Below are 22500 nucleotides of genomic sequence, written 5' to 3'. Positions count from 1 at the left end.
CAGTTTTTAAATCGGGTAAAGTTATCTTTAAATGTTGTTTTGCTGAATAGTCTTATTAACACTACAGGCAAACGAAGTTTTATCGTAAAATATTCCACTGATTAATATTTTTTTTTTTGTAAAGGTTATTTTTAATACAATTTTATATTTTTCTTGGCACTCACTTTATTGGTAGTAAAGTTGCAAGAGTTTACACAATGCCCTCATACACACATTTACAAAAATACTTTACATTAACAAAAGTTCTCTGTACAAATTTACAATGTCCCCATATTCATCTTAGTTTAAACCTTTTAATATCATCTTACTAAAGCAGGTGACTTTGCATAGCACATACACTTTTACTAGACCACAGAGGGGGAAAAGGGGAAATATGTACGAGCCACTACAGTAACAAGATATACTGATAAACTAACAATCATATAACGGACAACTAATATAAAAGTTGAAAAGCAACCAATTAAAAATATTCACCATTAAAAATCATAAAATATATATAAATTCATGTTGACTAATACGAGGATTTCAACTCGTAAGCGTTTTACAAAAAAATATTAAAGATTGATAAAAAAAAAAAAAATTGGATTTCTTCATGGCTCAGTCAGTAATACAGTTCTTCATAAGTACATAAACCCCTTTGAGAACAAAAAAAAGTCATATCATTCGTGTAAACCGCATTCTGATCATATGTAATTTTATATACCAACATCCTCCAAAATAGCATTTAGAAAATCATAATGAAATAAAAATCATATTAGAAACAGAAGGGGGTCTTGTTAGGACGTAAATTTGTATTATCAAATTTGATGAATATTAGACAAACCTATATATTATAAATAAAGACGACTAGTGGACAGGGTGACATTGGATGGAAAATGGAGAGCGTTACAAGATAATGGGGTTAATAGTACTCGAGCTCTGGATCAAATTCTACACTAGAGTGGAAATAAGTTTGCATTCAGTAATGAAATGATAGATTTTGACAATCCCAAGACCATCCGCTAAAAAGTGTTTGATTGTGCATATTGTGCTAAAAATGTTTCCATGCATTTTTTAGGTAAATTAATGCAGAGGTCTGTACTAAGTACCCCCATAATCTCGGATTTTTTTTTACACCATATGGGTCATTTTGAAAATCAAATTTGTGTCCTAAATCGCTCGATAACTTGAAAATGGCATAGCACCAAACAGGTTTGGAGAGCATCGCTCAAATATTAATCCGCAAGTCATCAGTAATGATGAGTAATTTTTTGGCAGTCATTGAAAAGAAAATATAATATATTGGAGGATGCAAAATGGCCAGTAAAAGTTGAGTAAATAACTAAAGCAACACGTGGAAATATGTGATTTGTTAAGCACTGATGAGTATGTGTGAGAGGAGTACGAAGGAACATTGTATCCTTAGGCACTAGTACTAGACCACAGCGACTAACACATAAATATGAAAATTCAAAGTATCACATTCAGTTTGCCAATACAAAAGGCAAAGAATTCTTAATTGTCTAAGTGTCAAAAACACTGCGTTTTCATTTCACTTTAAATATATATGTATATGCTATATACACAAATCACCGTGATAATTCTTAAGAATTCAGTCAGTTTCCTTTTAATAAGTTTTTTTTTTCCTTGTTAAAACAAATAAAGTTCAGCCAAATTCATGCAAATCACACATGAAATTCACATTATACATTGTCACTTCATTTTCGTATATTATTGCACAATGGAAGAGCATTCTCCATAAATGTCCTGGCTATATATACTCTCCATTATAGATTATATGTGTATAATTCTTGTAAACAATAACTCCACTCCCTCGCCTTTTTTTTCCACAGGATGAGGAACTACAGGAGAGGACTGGTCAGAGTTCCTTGACATGGCGGGGAGGGGGTAGCGTCCCTTCATAATTCTGATAGCTGACCAGCAAGTTGCAGAGGAGGCATGGGCGCTAAGGGACCAGCATGGCTATACGACTCCAAAATGTACCCTATTGATTGTAATCGATGTGCTAGGCTTAATTTCCGGCAATAGGTATCAGCATCCAAAGACTCTAAAATCTGTAAAGAAAGAAAATTAGTGTTTACTACAAAGAATCTCTCCACAGGTAAAATATTCGAACCCTATGCAAGCAGTGAGTTTTATACAACAATTCTAAAGATATCTCTCACACACGGTAAGATAAAATATTACAAGGCTTTTGATTAATGTTTTTCTTTTAAAGAAATATAGATTTCTGCAAACGTAGTGAAAAGTACACATAAAATTTACTTTTTATTTTTTGTCATACTAACTCGGTTTATCATGTGAAATATATAGACTGATATGTACATTATTTAAATAAACCATCGTTCTTAACCATAAGAATTGAATAAGCGAAGGCTGGAAATACGACATCAGAGAAGATAACTTCGTCTGGGATCTTTTGGCAGTTTATGCTTTGACAATATTATTCTTTTAAGCTGTGTTTCTGCTGATGGTGTGATATCATGGGGACTACTGCTGGTATCCTGCCTGACATGAGTGGAGCCTTGTGTAGGGAGAGGAGGCTATTCTCCCAGTGGATGTAGTTTGGCAGGAGGAAGCAGGACAAGAGGGATTCTTCACCTTTGGGATCTTCCTAGAAGTCTAAAAGAATGATGGTCGTTCTAGTGCAGATATGACGGATACGGACACTAGTGGACTGGTTCATTTGATGTCCTGCTTGAACAAAGGTGTGAGGAATGGCTCCAACGAGCTAGCTGCCTTGTTCACGGCTGGAATCCTCAAGAAAAGGGCCACGATGTGCTCTTTTCTCTCTGCAGGAGTGTCTCCTTACCAGAAAACGGGCCGCCTTTTCGTACCTTTGGCTAATACCTTATTTCGGCAAGAGTTGGTAGGCGAAGTGGCCACTGCCCTCACGCAGAAGGCCAGGCATGACTTTAGTTACTAATACGACAAGGAAAGTTTTGCCGTCGTCGTTTTCCTCTCGTAAGCCTAAGGAATCCTCTTTTGGTTTTCGACCTCAGTCCTTTCGTGGGAAGTCCTCTGGAAGAGGCTCTTTCAAACCAGAAGGAAGGAAACCTAGAGGCAGAGGGGGCAAGTCCGGCCGAGGTAAAGTCTGACTGCCCTTTCCTTCAGACAGCAGTGGGTGGGTTGACTCACTTCTGGGAGGCTTGGGAGAGAAATGGAGCGGACCCCTGGTCCGTCCAAGTGTTAAAGGAGGGTTACAAGATCCCCTTCCTGGTTCCTTTAGTCACAGATCCGGTGAATCTTTCGCCCAAATACAGAGAGGGACCGAAGAAGCAAGCCATGCGTCTTCAGACGTCTCTTTTATTAGAGAAGCAAGCAATAGAGGAAGTGCAGGATGTTACGTCTCCGGGGTTTTAAAACTGCCTTTTCCTAGTACCCAAGAGTTCCGGGGAGTGGAGACCGGTTCTGGACGTAAGTGTGCTAAATGGTTACGTCCAAAATTAGACGTTCACTATGGAGACTCAGAAAACAGTTCTGGCGGCTGTGAGGAAGGACGATTGGATGGTCTCTATAGATCTTCAGGACGCCTATTTCCACCTTCCGATTCATCCCAGCTGCAGACGTTATCTGAGGTTCATGGACGGAAACAAGGTCTTCCAGTTCAGGGCTCTTTGTTTCGGACTCTGCACGGCCCCTCTATTGTTTACCAAGATCATGCTGAATGTGGCAAGCATGCTGCATTCGAGGGGAATCAGGGCCTCTCTGTATCTGGACGATTGATAAGAGCCTCCTCAGCCGATTGTTGTTTGAAGGACCTCAAGATGACTTTGGATCTCTCCAGAGAACTGGGCCTTCTGGTGGGCTCGAAAAAATCGCAACTGACTCCATTCCCAGGAGATTCTTTATTTGGGGATAGAGATTCACAGTCGGAGTTTTCGGGCTTTTCCGTCGTCGGTGAGAATTCAGGCAGCCCTCCTAAAAGTCCAAACTTTCCTGAAGAGAGATCTTTGCTCCGTAAGAGATTGGATGAGCCTTCTGGGGACTCTCTCATCATTAGAGAAGTTCGTGACAACTTCGACAGGGATTGCATTCCCATCTCGGTTTCCATCAAGTCTCATCTTCAATGGTGGTACAACGAGCCCAGACTGAAAGAAGGCTCGTCTTTACTTCAGAAGAGCCCAGACCTCGTGTTGTGTTCCGACGCCTCCAACTCGGGGTGGGGAAGAAGGAGCTTTCGGGAACTTGGACGGTGGAGCAAACATCTCTCCACATCAATCAAAAGGAGCTTTTGGCTATTCATCTGGCTCTCATAGGCTTCGAGAAGCAGATCAGGGGCAAAGTGGTCCAAGTCAATGCGGACAGCACGACAGCTCTGGCCTATATTGTGAAACAAGGCGGGACCCACTCTTGGCCTCTGTACGAGATTGCAAGACTTCTTTCTCATTTGGGCAGAGGAAAGGAAGGGGACTCTTTTGACTCGATTCATCCAGGGGGGTCAACAATGTGAGCGCAGACAGACTCAGCAGGGGAGGTCAGGTTCTCTCCACAGAATGGATTCTGCACCCGGACATCTGCAAGAGTCTGTGGCGGTTATGGGGTCGACCTCTCGTGGATCTCTTTGCCACCGCAAAGACCAAAAGGCTGGAGTGTTACTGCTCTCCGGTTCCGGATCCCGAAGCCTTGCACATTGACGCCTTTCTGATGAACTGGTCACACATGGAGGTTTATGCTTTCCCTCCATTCAAGATTCTTTACAAAGTGATTCAGAAGTTCATTTCCCACGAAGAGACCAGAATGACGCTGATAGCTCCGTTCTGGCCGTCAAGGAGCTGGTTTCCAGAGGTACTGGAATGGATGAGACCCGATCTTCTCAGACAACCTCACTTGGCCCGAAATCATCTAAACCTCCGAGCTCTACGTCTGACTCCCTTCAGACTATCGAAAAACTCGCTAGAGCTAGAGGATTTTCGAAGAAGGAAGCCAAGGCAAGGAGGTCTTCAACCATCAAGGTGTATCAGTCCAAGTGGGAGTTATTCAGAGAGTGGTGTAGGACTAATGCGATTTCCTCTTCCAGTACCTCTCTTACCCAGATAGCAGATTTTTTCTTGGACCTTAAATTTAAACATAACTTCTCGTCATCTACTATTAAAGGTTACAGGAGTATGTTGGCAACGGTTTTGAGACCCAGGAACCTAGACCTTTCTAAATAAGGATCTACAAGATTTGCTTAGGTCTTTTGATACAATCAAGAAGATTCAAACAGCTCCCCTTGCCTGGAATTTGGATGTTGTCCTTAAATTTCTCATGAGTGACAGATTTGAGCCTTTTAACTCTGCTTCATTTAAGGATTTAACCTTGAAAACTCTGTTTCTGGTTAGCCGTGCCACTGCTAAAAGAGTTAGTGAGGTACACGCTTTAAGCAGGAACATTGGTTTTCAGAATGGAAAAGCCATTTGTTCTTTGCAACTGGGGTTTCTGGCCAAGAATGAAAACCCTTCTCGGCCATGGCCCAAATCCTTCGAGATTTCTAACCTTTCTGATTTGGCTGGCGGTGAATTAGAAAGGGTACTCTGTCCAGTTAGAGCGTTACGGCTTTATGTGGACAGGACTAAGAATCTGAGGGGTAACTCAGATGGTGGTGTGCAGTTCGGAAACCCTCGATGCCCATGTCTAAGAATGCCTTGTCTTTTTTCATTAGATTGTTGATTCGAGAAGCTCATGCTCGCATTACTTCTCATGTACTTCTCATGTGGTGCGCGAGAAGAACTCTCCCTCTTGTAAATCTCCTTGCAGGCTTCTGAGATAACAAACGACATTAGCACTCCAGTTCCCCTATCGAAGAATTTGCTGTCATCATTATCACCACCACTTCGCCTATGGGCTCTCTCTTGCTCGTCCTTTGCTCTTACACCTTCTCAACGCTCGAGATTAGAATGCTAGTCGGAGTTGATCCTTGTAATCCAGAGCACTCTTCACCATGACGCTCCTACCCGGCTTGCCCTCAAGAACGCTTGCTTATCGCTCGACTTCCTCCAACCACCCCTCACGCTACGCTTGTGATCAGTCATCTAACTCTAGCATTTCATCATCAAGACCCTCAGGCAGACAACTCAGATGCCAGAGTCCTTCCCTTTCTCCTAAACATCACCATTCTAGGGAACTGGAACCCTCACCCACAAGAGAGAGATAAGTAAAGGCAAGATGCTCTCTCTTTGAAAAGTGCCATCTGCTTGTAAGAGATAAGTGCTCCAGAGCGGTTTTGGCCCAGTCCACATCCACTTTTCTTTCACCCAGACACCTCAAAGCCCTTCACCTCGTTCCAAGAAACATCCTGGGAATCAAGTCCCTGCAACACCACCATGTGGGGATGCCAGACTTCACTAGCATAAGGCTCCTTATCCATATACAGAGATTTCTGCTACAGGTATGTGCAAACAGATTCCCCATGACTTTGTTGGATTAATCACCAAACTGAGAGACCCGAGGGGTTTAGGGCTCGTGTAATTCCCCTCCGTCCTAACCAAGCGGAAATCTGCTCCTCCCAATGAACCCTGTGGTAGATTGCAGACCCTCACCTCAAGTCCTCTTCTCAGAACCAGAAGAGTCAGAATGTGACCTTGACCAGGAGAGAGCTTTTTAGACGGAGTCTGAGGTTTCGGCTGGAGATATTCCCCCAGCAGGTTCTAAGAAGACTTCAACGTATCAGTAGTCAACCTTCTCAGTGATGCTATGTACAATTCAGTCAGTCACTAGGGTGAGAGAATCTTGATCTTACTCCCATGCCTACTAAGCAAAGGAAGTATTATTACCAAGTGTTACACAGGAATCCTTCACCTCCTCCCCATAAATCCAGCTGTAGCGAAGATGACCCTGGGTGGTTTAGAAAGGCTCTCCTCCGTCCCCGTATCTTTCAGCTTGGCAGAAAGCTTCCAGCACTTAGTTGACTACCTAGCAAGCACGGAGGATCTTTCAAACCCTAAGAAGAAAAAGCCTTGAAGAAAGTAATTTTTTTTCAGGAACCATCCAGCTGACATTCCAATGGGAGGACTGCATGAACTTGAGAAATGCATCATTGAAGTACCAATCTCTCTCTTCCCATAGGATGTGGTTTGCAGCAACAAAGAACTGGTGGAAGAAAATGCAAGACTCAGTGATGCAGAGGGCTGTTTTTTTTTTCACAACCCCCAAACCTCTACCTCAAGTAGGGGCAGACCACCCCTACTTCCACTCCTGGTAAAATATACTTGACAAAGGCTTCTACATTACAGTACCATCTTGGAGAAGCCTGCACATTTTTTTTTTTCAGTCGAGACAGGGTCAAGGCAGATCTCGGAAGACTGGACCCGTTATCCATATCCTGCAATCCGGGTACCACCTCCCATTCAGTAACTCTCTCCCTCTTCTTTATCCTCACAACAGGATCATTGTCATACATGAAAGACTTCATCAAGCCCTCCAATATAGTAGACGGTCTAGTCACCAATATATCAGATAAAGGTCGTCTTGTCTGTTGACAGCTCCGCAGGTCTCCTTACAAGAGGGTCTTTGGACTGGTATCGTCTTGGGTCCAACATCATTGGCATTCGTCTGCTACATTAGTTGGACGACTGAGTGACCCAACAGACTTGGTAGACTCTTTTGGATCACCGAGACAGACCTTTTGAGTTTTATCACGATCTGGGGATAGTGATAAATCTGGAGAAGTGTATCCTATCTGCAACTAAGGTACTATCTATTTTGGGATGGAGATAGATTCACATTTGGAGAAAATCTTCCCAGCTTTGCCGTGCCTTCCATTTCCTCGAGCTCGACAATTGAAGGTTCAGTACACCTAGCTTCAGTAAAACACCTGGTACCGGGGGGGGGGGAGACTACGTATGAGAACGTGCAATGGGACCTGAAATTGATCCAGGTAGGACTTCTCCAGGAAAGGGTGCTGCCATAGCAGTAGCACTGAAAGTTAGGGAGCTCGCCTCAGCTAGCAGTCAAGAAAGTGGTCGGAGCTAGTTTTTTTGCGATCTCCCCTGAAAACAAGGTGGCTCGGTTTTACATCAGTGGTAGCTCTTCAGTGGTCACAGGAAAATGCAATCTTCCCTCAGCCCATTTCATTCCAGGCGAAGAAACTTCACAGCAGTTCAGCTGAGCAGGAGGCCTCGGATCATTGGTGGAGAAAGGTATTTTGAGTACTCATATAATGTGACAAAGGAATTTGTGGAGGTCTCCAAGCATCGGTCTTTTTGCAACCTTATTCAACACAAAGCTTCCCATGTACTGTTGTCCAGTCCCAGATCTTGCAGCAGTGTTCTATGACTCCTTTCAACATCAGTGGGATGGATTAGATGCCCACACTTTCCACCCTTCTGATGTTGCCACAGGAGTGGTTTTCAGACCACCTCCTCTACTAGTGGATTTCTCTCGGGAGCTTCCGTGTCTTCTACATCTGAAGCAGACTCGCACTGAATTTTCCGCAATAAAGTACAGAATAATCCCTGTGAATTCACACGTGGAAGCTATACAGCAGTTTCTCAAGAGAGCTCAACATAAATGTCTGGATCCCTCCAAAAATCCTTGTCCTCAGTCTACCAAGCGAACTTGGGCTTGTCTGCGTAGTTGTTGTGGGAGGAGAGTATTCATTTACTTGAAGCCACTCTACCTGTAGCAGACTTCTTCTTTTATACCCTTGTAAGGAAAAAGTCTTCTGTTTCTGTGATATAAAGATATCATTCGCCTTGAGGTGAATCTCTAAATTTAGACTTAATGCGGTAGATATTTCAAAACTCATACGGAGCTTTCAGCAGTCTTGCCCTCCAATCGAGGATGGCCTGCCAACGTGGAATGTTGTTAAAAGTTTTAGAGCACTTTTGAAAAAGCCCCATACGAATTTCTAAGGCACTCGTTGGATGGGACCTAACCCTGAATGTCAACAACCTTCCTTCTCATCCTTGACATCACCCATTCGAGCTGGTTAAGAAAGATCTTTCTGCGATTCCTCCCTGAGCTTACTGCTAAGACTTAAAATCCTTCAGACCTAAGGTAACTGATGCTCCTACTGTGTGTCCTGTTGAAGTATTGAGGAGCTATCTTAAGCGTTCCAAGATAGTGTGACCTTGCCTGCAGAACCTGTGTTATTATCACTGGGAAAACCAAGAAGAAAATATCAAATGCCTCCTGGTTGAGGTTATATTCCCCAATCTGAGGAATACTTGCATCAAGGCCCACAAAGATCAGGAGCACAGCAACCTCCTTGGCTTTCAAGAGAAACTTGTCTGTCACAGGTTCTTAGGGCAGACCTTCACAGCCCCATTACCCGAGGGATGTCACTCGCATCTTCCCCTCTGTTAGGGGTACAGCATCATGGACCTGATTCAAGAAAGGTGAATTCAGTTTGCTTTAGTTACAGGCCGTCACATGCAGCAAAGCCAGAGATTTCCTGGTTGGTTTTCCAGCCAGTTGGAATGGGAACTTTCTCCCTCCTATTTATGAGTCTCTTCTATAGTGGAAGAACGATGATTTATATTTTTAAAGGAATAAACAACAAATTTCAAAAATAATTTATGTAAACTATGAGATTCATTAGTTTCAAACCATTAAACAGATTAATTTTGTCATTTGCTAGCAAGATTTGCAGATAAAGGATACTACTCTGACTATATTACATGTAATTACCCCCATATAGAGTTAGATAAGAAATGAGAGGCAGCATGCTCACGACTTCATCCATAGCACAAATGTAATCAAGAAGTACTCTCTTAATCCATGATTTCACCACAACTAGATAAGCTCAAGCAAAACAAATTCACAATCCATTTAGATATGAGAGATATCTTTACAATCTGCACCCCATTAAACCCAATTGGAGAGATACTCTTTTGTGGTGAAGAGGCATTAATAAATTTCCCAGAGTGCTCCTGTTATGGATGTACTGTCAATACTCTGTTCCCACAACCACAAAAACATGAAAGACATCACAGTAAAAAGATGCCAAAAGATTTACTTAGGAGATTTTTTAAATAAAAGTATGGATGTAAACCTCCTAGAGTGTTGCTGATTATACCATACAGACACTTCATATAGCCAGAACTTTACATAGTATTAGAAGGCAATACATAACACCAAACTACGACTAGATTTATGAATTTGGGCAATAGACTCTGATGCTGTGACCTGTGAGATAGATTATTCAGTGCCCAAGTACTATGGGGGAAGCCAAGATAAGAATGTCCTAAAATCAATCTAATCTAACATCCACCACCTCCATCTAAAATTTCATCCCTCTGTCCAGACTACAATCTCGGTAAAGTTCGTAAATTGTGAACTTGAAAGCCACTTCATCAAGGATACAAAACACATGCCTCATAACTACAAGATATTAGTGCCTTTATAAAATTTGCATAAATCTCTTTAAAAGTGTATTCGAAACAATACAAATCTCTCCCAAGAGGTATTTCATGAAAAAATAATGCTACCTTTCCAGTAAATTTAGTTCAAATTTAGTTTTATTGGCGTTGTTACTGTTCTAATCGCTGTAAGTTAATATATATAGACAAAATTTGTTTGAAAAAATTCCTTACCGGCAGAACAATCTCAAAATATTTTTCTAAATCATACGTTTCTGGCTTTTTTTTTTTGCGTGTGTTACCAGTAATAATATTTATATAACTTGAAAATTAAAATTTTAACACATATTTTGTATTTTTCACCTTTGATTGCTAATTGAAAAATATGACTTAACTGGCTATATATATCATCTATATGTATTAAGTGGAGCTAGTTTTTTCGCTGAATGCTATATTAATTTCAACTTTGCATTAAAAAAAAAAGTCACGCCAGTCCGTAATTGCAGTGATAAAAAAAATATCTTGGCAAAATTTAATAAATCTTTTGATAACTGCATTTTAAATATGCACAATTTTGTTCGTTGTTTTCATTCCTTTACTACATAAATAGAAATAAACACATCATGCACTTAAAAGATATCAAATTATCTAATATAAGTGGAATTTTAATAACTGATGGAGATATTCTTACCAGTTCGTGATATTTGGTGACGTATATGTATAGTTCTTTAAGTGCAGCTAAGTTATCGAAATGCCCCAGGTGTGCCGCTGAGAGCTGTTGCATATGCTGACCTAATTCTTGATCACTTACTGGCTGCGCAGTTGATACATCACTGTAGAAATTCTTCACCTGTAATAGATTATTAAATGTTGAAAATCAGTGGTTTATCTACGAAACTGATGCAAAACTTGATAAAAAGATATGGTTTAATTGCTAAAAATATTTTTCCATTTCAAAAATTGTGATTGATGGATCAAGAGCTCAAAATACTGGATAGCCTACTCATACACAATTGTTTGGTGTGATAAACTTTTACTGATGTAAATTTTTCCACTAATTTTGAAAGATGTGAGCATTTAGAATTTAAAAGCTACAATAATTTTGTTAGGACTACCTTTGTAAAATCTTACCAAATCCAACGAACACACAAGTATAAAAATTTTCTTACCTGTGCTCTATACCGGGGAATATCTTTGGCGAAGAGTAATTTATTGGAAGGGGAATCTTTTCCTAAACGATGCTCAGTCGTCGAACAGGAATCTATGAAAGTCTGTGCGATTACAGACAGACAGGAATCAACTGTTGGTGTTTTTCCGATATCGAATATGAAATCAGGGTTCTTGATGAAATTAACCCAGAACCTTAACGGTAGACAATTTGATTTCCAAGCGTGAATCACTTCAGGATCATTGATGCCATGGGCGCGTGCTGCGTCATCCAAGAGGTCAAAAAGCCACTTCACCGCTGGCGCCAGACCATCGTTGGCGCTCAGTATTGTGCGGAAGAAGTCGTCTACGAACTGCTGAACGGTACCTTTGGTGGACAACAGCCGGGTCAAGAAGATCTCGGGAATGGCCTTATGAGTGCCGTAAGTACGGTCACGTCCGTCTCTGGACGAACCAAGGGTACCAGATGCATTCTCCTCAGCCACTCTCACCATGTGGTACGGTTGAACGCCAGTGCCACCACCTCGACCAACAGTATTACTGCAACCGTCTCCGCCGCTTTCAACCACTCCACCTGGTGAATTTAAGGGGGACACGCTATTGGCGTAGGAATAATATCCTGTACCTGAAACAGTGTAACATGGAAAATATTTGTAAAAAAAAAAAAATATTTTTGTAGCTTTGTAACTCAGACCTCAATCAGGTAAACGTTATATTTAATTGAACAAGGGATTACACCTGATTTGAATAATTGGGCCAAAAATAATTTTCACTGAACTACAATTCGCAAGTTATTTCATTAGAGAAAAAATAACCCATGTAATTAAAACATCGATAATTCCCACCAGCCCACCTCTGGTTATTTCCAATATTTCATAATTCCCACCAGCCCACCTCTGGTTATTTCCAATATTTCATGTACAATTTAAACAGATTCAGTAAATTTCAAGCTGTACTCATCACCTTAACTAATCATAATACATTATAACTTTCTCGTATTTTAAAGTTTGCAAACTGTCAAACACTTAGAAATAAAGTCCAAACGAAAGGGAACCCTAACAAACTCAACCCAAAGCCTTTTCGCATGACTTACATACCATTTACATAATCCCGAAGAAGTGTTCTAATGATAGGATGTATGGGGAGGGACAATCTTATAAACACTATGGCAAAGTTTTCCGCTTTAATTAGAGAATCTCTCTCTCTCTCTCTCTCTCTCTCTCTCTCTCTCTCTCTCTCTCTCTCTCTCTCTCTCTCTCTCTCTCTCTCTCTCTCTCTCATATATATATTATATATATATATATATATATATATATATATATATATATATATATATATATATATACACAGAACAGAACCGAGTAGAGTTTGTGGGTGCTTTATTATCAGATTGCGGAAGCAAATTTACGCGTTAAAATTTTATCGACGTTTTGCATCCTATAAGCAATGAGCATCAAATGATTTACACAGTAATAGAAAAATATAGAACAAAGAAATGGCAGATTTATAGTGATGAAAGAAAAGGGAAGCCGGAACAACCAAAAACGGAAGCGCAGTAAAGTACTCATCAAGGTCTAGAGAGGTACACACTATATAGAGCTTGGTACCCATATCAAGCTATCATTCCTTTGCCAATGGGACTCTCGGACCGCAAAATGGCCACAACGACGGAAATTCCATTAGTCTTCAGCCCTGACAAATGGTGAAGATGGACTCCAACGGTGCCATTATATTTCCACACCACATATCCACAGATTCTTTCCACATTACTCCCATAAAGCTGCTAATGAAGCAATCTTAACTATGGCGCGCCGTAACACATCAAAGGGGAGACATTCTTCGTTCACTAAGGAGACTACGACGTTGTTTAAGACACACTTCAATATTTGCTGCGCCGGACTGTGCCTTTGACGATAAAACCCGGGAATAAATATAATATCCAAGAAAATATTTGCCAAGAACCAATATTCCTAACAACCAATCTCAAAGGAAGTGACCTAAGAATAGCCAAATTCCATAATAAAAAATACGATATAATGATTGACCGCAGTTATATTCTATACATACACATAAACCAATGGCTTTGTAAACCATCATATGTCAAATTGATCAGTTTAATTAAGACAGGAAATACCATTATTTCTATTTAATTACAATACAGGGAGAAGCCTGGTATGGTTTCTTCCGAAGTGAAGTGCATTATATTATACATCGAAATTAAAAAAATAACAATACTATTCTCTCTAAATTTAAGAAATGTGCTTGTGTAAGAATACATCTACGCAGTAAAATGTTGGTATTATTCTCTAGTCTAAGCAACGTCCCTGTCCTCACTTGAATCTCAGCGCTAAATGACTTCGTGGGTCAATATGGACAAAATTAAAGCATGATAAAAGATATTGGCTATTCGTTCAATCATGAGAGAGAGTGGGTGAGTTTCATCGACTCGAGGCATCACTGGAAAAACAATTCCTTTACACTGTATGGATTAAATATATCCTACTAATTAAAAACTTTCAAAAGGAATTTTCCTCAGCGTTAAAAAATCATGATCATGAAAAACATGAGAGAGGTGGAGCTTCGATAATACAAACTGAATACAAAATAGTTTAAGCAGATCCGCTAAGAAAACAATAAATAAAATCCTAATTCCTGCTGAAGAAACTCATAATAGTGGAGAGAGGAGAGACCATGTTAAATCTACCAGCCCATTTGTTTCGCAGTCACACTTTTAAACTGCTCGACCTCGGAACACAAAAGATCATGACTGTCGAGGATAAAGAAACAAAATAAAAACAAAAAAACAAAGGGAGTGTGTGAGGGACGATGAGGGGGAGGGCCAAGGCGAGCAGTAGTTAGAAAGGGGAGCCCAGTAAAATAATGGAAGTAGCGCAATATGTCTGTTTTCGTCTATTCTTTCTTTTAATTACCTTCCCGCTACTTGACCCGCATTGTGTACTCATGAACACCTGAAGAATATTACTCCATCGACCATAAAAGTTAACGGCATTCGAAAATCTAAGGTTTAAGCTCACAATACAACATCCTCAAGGCTTTTATGGTGAAGAAAAAAAAATGGAAAAAACGTTCCTGTCTCCTGGAAAATTTCCAAGAATATCGCAGAAATTTCCCAAAATTCTCATCATGCCTCGCCAAACCCAAGAGAGAACGAGATAAAATATCAATGATAGAAGCCGTTCTATAAATGCACTCATAATATTGATTCTCTCTCTCTCTCTCTCTCTCTCTCTCTCTCTCTCTCTCTCTCTCTCTCAAGGGTGCCTCCCTTGGCAACCATCCCGCCCAAGTCCCTGCCTGCAGACAACCAGTTCGGTAATTAGGCGGACAAACCGTTGTCCAGGGCGGGCGACTGAGAAACAGGAGCTGCCGCTCTCTTGACGATGATTAATTACAGCTCACTTTGGGTACGCTTCATGTACGAACTAGAAGGGGATCCCTTAGCTGGTCGTCGGAGATTAGCGGAAGGGAGAGAATAGGAAGGAGCTGTTGCTCAAGATCATAATCTAACGAAAAAAAATCAATCGGGGATTTTGCACGTGAGAAAATGAATGATTAAAGAGATACCCGGGGTTATTTCTTGAGTTACTATCTACCAAAACATTAACAAAAAATTACCCAGTAGGAAACTAATGGTAAAAATATAATCATTTCAGAATTATTCAAATCTAGCTTGTTACTTCAGCTTCTGTGGTTTATGAGCAACCCCAAGACCTATTCTTTTTTTCTTTTCATAACCTCGATGCCTCTACGAAAACAACGTCCCCTCTAAATACCTCATAACGTTAAGGTCAATGGGACTGAAGAGGCTCATAAAAAAATGAAAAATTGACGTGGTTCCTACTCCTCCGACGGGACCCCGGGTTATAAAACTGCTACGCACTGATGCATGACGGCTATATATCCAGTCAATATCTACATAAAATTCAATTCAATTACTACAGAATTCTCCAGCCTACTTAGCGCTTTCCGCCTTGAACATATAATTTTAAAAAATAATGGCTTTCGCATTTTCTTCAAACAGAAAGTAAAAGATTTACTCAAAACTTATTTTTAGCAATGACTAGGACATGAGACTTAAAACGTATTTCATAGAAATAATTCCGTTACAATTCGACTAAAATGTTTATACATCAAACTTCCATCACACATGCATAAATATAATTGACACTTCACATCATAATCAATCTCCACTGAATGCTGGACTAAAAGTACTGTGAAAACAAATGAAGGTAATAATTGTTTTCCATTGTCACAAGCCATCAACCACTAACCTCATCGATCTTGGGCATTTTCCAACGTTAACAGTTAAGGACGTAAACACCTATTCCAGTTCAGTCTGATCTATTATCCCAGTACACAAAAATTGAAAGTACCTTCCAAAGAAGTTCTAGTACTTCGTTTTATAATGAATCAAAAAACAATGTATAAAACGTAAAAATTCAGGATTCCAGTAATCACCAAAAGCCAAATTCTCACCAAGTATATTGGTAGGCCGAAGCTACGTCAACTATACTGTACACTGCCCGCATTAATGGGACGAACAATGGTGATGAAAAATGTCCTTCCTAAAGACTGAAAAAAGTCTACGAATGACTGATAATCTAAGCAATTCAACACACACACACACACACACACACACACACATATATATATATATATATATATATATATATATATATATATATATATATATATATATATATATATATATACACCCGATATTTTCCGACTCATAAATTTGCTAAATCTATTTCACCAACCTCCTTACGACCCTAATCAACCTACTGTATATAACTACTAAATACAGGAAGCCTACACCCTTCCTTCTGGATATCTTGAAGGAGGAATAAGTGTGGCGAATTGGATGTGCGCGCGTTTCCCCCAGCAACAGCGTTCCACGTCGTAAATCCAGTAAGCGTGATATACAAGTCTTTGCCCCAGAATCACTCATGAAAATTCATCGTTTGCCGAGAAGAAACTGTCGTAAAGTTAATTCAATCATACGGAGAGAAGGACGACGGCGTCAAGCCTTTGGAGCACAGCCCCAAATAAAGACTCCCTTTTTTTCATTGGCTGCCAAATGAAAACTATATTTCTTCGCTGTGTGCCAAACAAGTCTATCTTTTTCCTCCTTCACACGAGGGGTGCCAAATAAAATTTCTTTCCGTCCTCTGCCTACTTCACAGTTTTTGCCTAATTTAAAGACGTTCCTCCTTACAAGTTTTGCAAAATCAGTATAGCATCCAGTTTCCATTCCAAACTATGAACGATGAAGGTGAATAATATTGCTTTCAGTTCTCAAGTTGAGGAAACAAACCTTCAATAAATAATATTTATATCCCTAATATACAGTATAAAGACTGACGTAAACTCTCAAAAATGTCTTTAAAGACGAAACCCAGTCATACAGTTATCAAAAAATTAATCCAAAAATACAGGCGTTCATTCTTATATACTGTATATTGTCCGCATCAATAGAGAGAGAGAGAGAGAGAGAGAGAGAGAGAGAGAGAGAGAGAGTTGCATTTATGTGGAAGTTTAACATAATGCGTAAACGAGAACCTGCTGTATAATATGGAGACGAAGATGGATGCGTTATTTGTTGGGGACGGAGGGAAGTGTTCAACTTGGCCCAGCTGCATGATAGCTAAAAGATTACATCAACACAGGCGAGCTTTTTATTTACAACGTAACGTAACGCTTGTAGATGGGGGAACGATGGAGTATGAAGAGGGCTAAAGGAAATATAACGATTAGGGGTCACCATACATAGCAGTAATCTATGTACATATTATTCTCATGCCCACTTATAACCAATGTATATGCACAAACAATCTAAATTGGAATATGTGAATGAAATAAAATATAATTTAATACTATTCGAAAAAAAAATATATTAGCCATCACGACAATATTCTTCGGAATCATTGCATAAGTGTTATTTATGGTATACTATACGTACATACATAACATAATACATAAAATACCAAATCACACAAGTACTTTTCAAATATGAAGTTGGGGCCCTTGTCATTAATATATTATTCCTTGGGGGGTTAGTTACTAATGTCAAGATGCTTTCGAGTCATCTGAACCAGAAAGTATGAAGGAAATAGAGCAGTATGGAAGAGTTGTAGGCTTTGAAAGAGCTGAGAAGAAAAGAACGCGAGGATTAAAGTTTGAGGGAAGAAAATGATGAACTGAGGATGTTTGTGAGAGGAATAATAGAATGAAAGGTCACTTGAAATTAGTCAAGGAGGAAATGGAAGAAAGAATGGCTTAAACAGTGAAAGGGGTATAAAAGAAAGAAAAACGTCTACTCTTATAGCAGATAGCCCCGGAGGCAAATGAGAGTACAAGAAGAGTGCTAGGACGACTACGGCGTAGCAATGCGGGCTTTAATTAATACTGGGATTGTGTGTGAATATTGAGAGTATAAATACTTTTGAAAAGTGGGAGGATTGTAGAGTTGTAGATGCCTGTTGTTACGATATTTGAAGAATCTATTATGATTGATGAAATATGAATATAGGCGGTTTAATTTATTTGTAATTGATTGAGTGAATGAGAAGTATGACGTTACTAGGATATAAGTTTCTGAATAAAAATAGTATGAGAGTGAATCCAGTACATAAAGTTTATAAACTGTGGTTGGTTAAGAATACTAGGATTCAGTTGTATGTTACGAGTGTTGGGGGTGTTAGAATAAGATGTTATATGGAGTGGAAGGAAATGCTATGGAGGATGAGAATTAACCACAGGGATAAGTTTCAAGTGGAAAAGTATACAAGTAAGCGTTAGCTAGGAGTGATGTGTACTGTTATTATTATTATTATTTACTTGCTAAGCTACAACCCTAGTTGGAAAAGCAAGATGTTATAAGCCCAAGGTCTCCAACATGGAAAATAGCCCAGTGACTATAAAAACATTAAAAAACAAGAGGAAGAGAAATAAGATAGTATAGTGCCCGAGTGTACCCTCAGGGAAGAGAACTCTAACCGAAGACAGTGGAAGAGTCTACGGCACAACCAAAGACTAGAGAAAAATAGTTTGATTTTGGAGTGTCCTTCTATTAGAAGAGCTGCTTACCATAGCTAAAGTCTTCTTCTCTTACCAAGAGGAAAAGTCACTGAAAAATTACAGTGCAGTAGTTAACCCCTTGAGTGGAGAAGAATTGTTGAGTAATCTCAAGTGTTGTCTGGTGAATGAGGACAGAGGAGAATATTAAAAAAAAAAAAAAAAAAGTCAGACTATGCGGTGTATGGGTAGGCAAAGGGAAAATGAACCGTAACAAGAGAGAATGATCCAATGTAGTACTGTCTGGTCAATCTAAGGACCCAATAACTCTCTAGCGGTAGTACCTCAACGGGTGGCTGGGGCCCTGGCCAACCTACTACCCTAGAGTGTTGTGAATGTTGAAGCCAAGATTCATATAATATATATACATATATATATATATATATATATATATATATATATATATATATATATATATATATATATATATCTACTCACAGTTAGATGAGAAGGAATCATTCTGCCTGGGGATGAGTGCCATGACAGCAGAGTCCCTAACGCCATAATGCGCTAGGGTGTTGATGCGGCGCCAACCCCCAACGCCTGGCAGAGTTGAGCGGTCCTCGTCATTCAACGTCACACGACCTGCACGACCGTGACGCCATTCTGCAGTAACACACAATACACACTGATTAGCTTTAATACAGTAAATGTAAAGGAACTTAAACTACTAGACTTTGAATCAAGATGGGGATGAATTTGATATCGTATTAGATTGATTAAGTTTTTGCTGTTGAAAGAGTAGGGCCTTTGTGTCAATTTTGAACTATCCATGTTACTAATATCTACAATTCAGCTCTATCATTCTTTATCTCTTTGTAGCTTTTTATATTGAGGGCTTCTCGTTTTTATACACATGCAGAACTACCATAATTTTAAGTTTTTGTAAATTACTAAACTGCATTTAAAATGTTGTACAGTAGCCAAAAGAATATTGAAATATTCAACAGATTCATGAGAACAAAGTATTTTTATTATGTAAAATACAATAGCCACTTTTAACATTTTATTTTTCCCCCGTTAATTATGCGATTTATTCATGAGATGCCTTTTTAAAAGCCAAAGAACTTGAAAGTTGCCCAACGTCAACTTCTCATAAGATTCGGTTGTCAGGTTTACTTTAAAAAAAAATAGAATTAAAAACCTAGCTTACCAAGGTCAACTTCATGGACGGAGGGTCGGAGCGAGTGCGGTGTGTTGCGGTAAAGAGCGTCCAGAATCTTGGCTTTTACTTGACTGATGGTGTCACAATCAAGTACTTTCACCTGCACTTTCTCCTCATATTCCTCGGCGTACATCGCTAAGGTCTGAGACATAGAAAGAAAAACGAAAATTAATCTACACAATCAGTTGATAGGGATTTTCATCTTACATTTTTGGCTAGAAAAAAAAAATGTAAAATTAGTATCTTCAAAAAGTGGTAAATATAAAATCTAACCTTATTTGTAAAAAAAAAAATAAACTGCAATATCTTTCATACAAATTAATATGCAATATTTTTGCGAAATTTATTAAGCGTATTTCTACTGCGATAAAAAGCGCTTTCCAAATAATTCACTTGCAAAATATCAAATATTTCGTCTACTCGTGCAAGGGCAGAAACTAATGAGAAAAGGGTTAGGATAAATAGATAAGGCGTTATATGCTAAGGAATGAATTCTAAAGAAGCTGCTAAATACTTCTCTTGTAATGGCATTCATACAAAAAGTTGAACAATTTACAGGTTACCAAATTTACGTAGATGAACTAAAGGGTTAGAACACCCTCATATAATTAGATCCATCATTTTATTAAAATTTGCATTAAACTTGCCATACAAACAGAAGTAATGCCTAAGCTCTACAAACGAAAGTAAACGAGAACTGGTTGCTCGTGTGAGGGAGGTTATAGGAAGTTCCTTCACACCTACATAACCAGATCTCATGTGATGAAAAGAAGCAAAACTATTATAAATAAAAAAAATAAGAAAATCAAGAAGACAAAAGAACTACAAGAGGAGGGGATTGGAGAGGCGCTGTTGTCATACCGTGTTCGTCCCAACACCTTAATATCAACAATAAGACAAAAATTTTCGTGAATGATAATTCATCATATGTCAAGAGTTTACATATACTAATTTATTAGACAAAATAATTCTGAAATCTGTAAATCGTAATTAATTCTATCAAATGCTGCTAATAGCAAAGGCCCATTAATGAGTAAATAATACACGATATATAATAAGTACTTATAGATAAGAGATTGTCGTAACTATTAAAATACTCTGGTAACGTTAAAATATAAATCTAATTATTTTACTATAATGTAGCGAAAGGATCTTTATTGGAATAAGCGGCGTACGACCATTAATATAACTAAAATGTAACAAATCTAGGAATACCGTGACTAAAAAAAATTACTTTTAGATTACAACTACTGTACATAGAATTCAAGAAAGTTGAGATATCTCTTACATAGCCTTTAGTTGCATTATTTGCGAATACGGTATTATCAGCTATGACCGTACCATTACGGGCATATAAAATCCACAAGCACGAGTTATAGAAATATGTTTAAAATTTGTTTTAATTTATCATTTAATTAGTTTTTGTTAGTAAAAACTGCAGTAATAGCAGATTTGAAAGTAAGAGCCAGCAAAATAAGCCATTGAAATTCCAGTGTTTACATGAGTTAGGGCAACCACTTCACCATATTAGGAATCGAATTTAAAGCTTTAATTATTTCTTCATTCATTGAGGGGGGAGGTGTTGAGTGTGTGCACCAAGTATGTGTACAGCGCCCAAGGCATACATACACTGTAGGTGGTCTGGTAGGGAATTTTTTCATAGTGAGGATCATCATGAAGCAGGTGGATGGTCTGCAAGGAGAGAATAGGAAGCCGATATTACACAGGGGCTCGGCAGCAGGTAGACACGAACGCGCGAGGGCAACAAAAAAAGAACATCTAGGACAAACTAACCAAACGGAAGGAAACACTCAGTTCGGAGATGGAAAAGTCCCATCTATTCTCAGGAAGTGGAACAACTTCGCGTTGTTGCATGTTGATTTTATTCATGGGAAAAAAACTTCATGATTTTTTTAAAAACGGCCTTTTGTTAATATTTAGCGAGTGCTTCCCTTTAAGGATTGGCACTAAAAATTATGATGTATAAAGTATTTCCTCATTAAAGAGGGATGGAGATGATTAATGTATCAAATATATGTTACCAAATAAGAACAACAAAACTCTTTTCAATTCCGGAAATGTGATTAAGTCGGCCTTGGGGATCGTAGAGAATACCACTTAGCAAAAAAAAAAGAAAAAAAAAAAAAAAAAAGTATGGCTTGGGATACACAATTTAATCTAAAACATAAGTTTTAAATTTTTATCTAAAGATGAAGCAACAAAATCCTTCCTTCCTTGAGTAGATAAAAATCATTCAAATCTCTCGAACTAAAAGAGTAATCCTTCCGTTTGATATACAGGTTGCCACGTCTCGCCAGGTTGAGGAAGTTGTTGTGTCATCTCCCGCATTGCCTCTGCTATTTATTAAAAATCACACCTCCTCCACCGCAGCCACACACCAGTATTTACAATCGATATTAAAAGCCGAAAAAAGGAAAATGAAATGTTTCGTTGTGTAATTTCACTTTTGATATAATGAATATTAGTTTTTTCTGTATACATGGCTAAATCTTTAGTAATGTACTTCGGCCTCCTATAAGCTACCAGAAACTCGATTTGATCTGACCATCTGAAAACAAGAGGAAACAAGTGTGCTGCTTTGCAACCTAACAACATTCGTTGAGACAGTAAATGTATTCACGTACTAATTACATAATAACAACATACTAGTGCATGCATATATAGAGATACAAAAATACTAGAGGATAAACCTAAATTCAAAGAATATAACTTAAAGAAGTAAAATCGTTAAATCTAGATGAAACCTGGTCAAATTTCAACTTGTAG

At 38.8% G+C, this 22500-nt stretch overlaps 1 protein-coding gene and 1 long non-coding RNA gene across 7 annotated transcripts in view; one reads left to right on the top strand and one right to left on the bottom strand.

The window, feature by feature from the left end:
• Window positions 1-1965, top strand: part of LOC137627662 (uncharacterized) — a 94495-nt gene extending 92530 nt beyond the window's left edge. Inside the window, exon 3 of the long non-coding RNA XR_011041198.1 lies at window positions 1833-1965. This is a non-coding gene — a long non-coding RNA (uncharacterized lncRNA). The remainder of the gene's footprint in view (window positions 1-1832) is intronic.
• The window catches only part of PlexB (plexin B), a 447139-nt gene continuing 425846 nt past the window's right edge, over window positions 1208-22500 (bottom strand). For 3 of the 6 annotated variants that reach the window (XM_068358833.1, XM_068358835.1, XM_068358834.1), the window contains exons 15-20: window positions 21343-21405; window positions 19702-19855; window positions 18987-19154; window positions 11453-12075; window positions 10975-11133; window positions 1208-2054 (exon numbers count right to left, since the gene is read on the bottom strand). In XM_068358833.1, the coding sequence (XP_068214934.1) occupies window positions 1899-2054; window positions 10975-11133; window positions 11453-12075; window positions 18987-19154; window positions 19702-19855; window positions 21343-21405 (1323 nt within the window). In that variant the 3' untranslated portion in view covers window positions 1208-1898. The remainder of the gene's footprint in view (window positions 2055-10974; window positions 11134-11452; window positions 12076-18986; window positions 19155-19701; window positions 19856-21342; window positions 21406-22500) is intronic. The other 3 variants (XM_068358837.1, XM_068358838.1, XM_068358836.1) reach the window with 2 other exon arrangements.

Source organism: Palaemon carinicauda, chromosome 35 (assembly GCF_036898095.1).
Source record: "Palaemon carinicauda isolate YSFRI2023 chromosome 35, ASM3689809v2, whole genome shotgun sequence".
NCBI lineage: Eukaryota > Metazoa > Arthropoda > Malacostraca > Decapoda > Palaemonidae > Palaemon > Palaemon carinicauda.
Note: the sequence above shows the minus strand (reverse complement) of the source record. Positions and strands in the feature narration are given on the sequence as shown.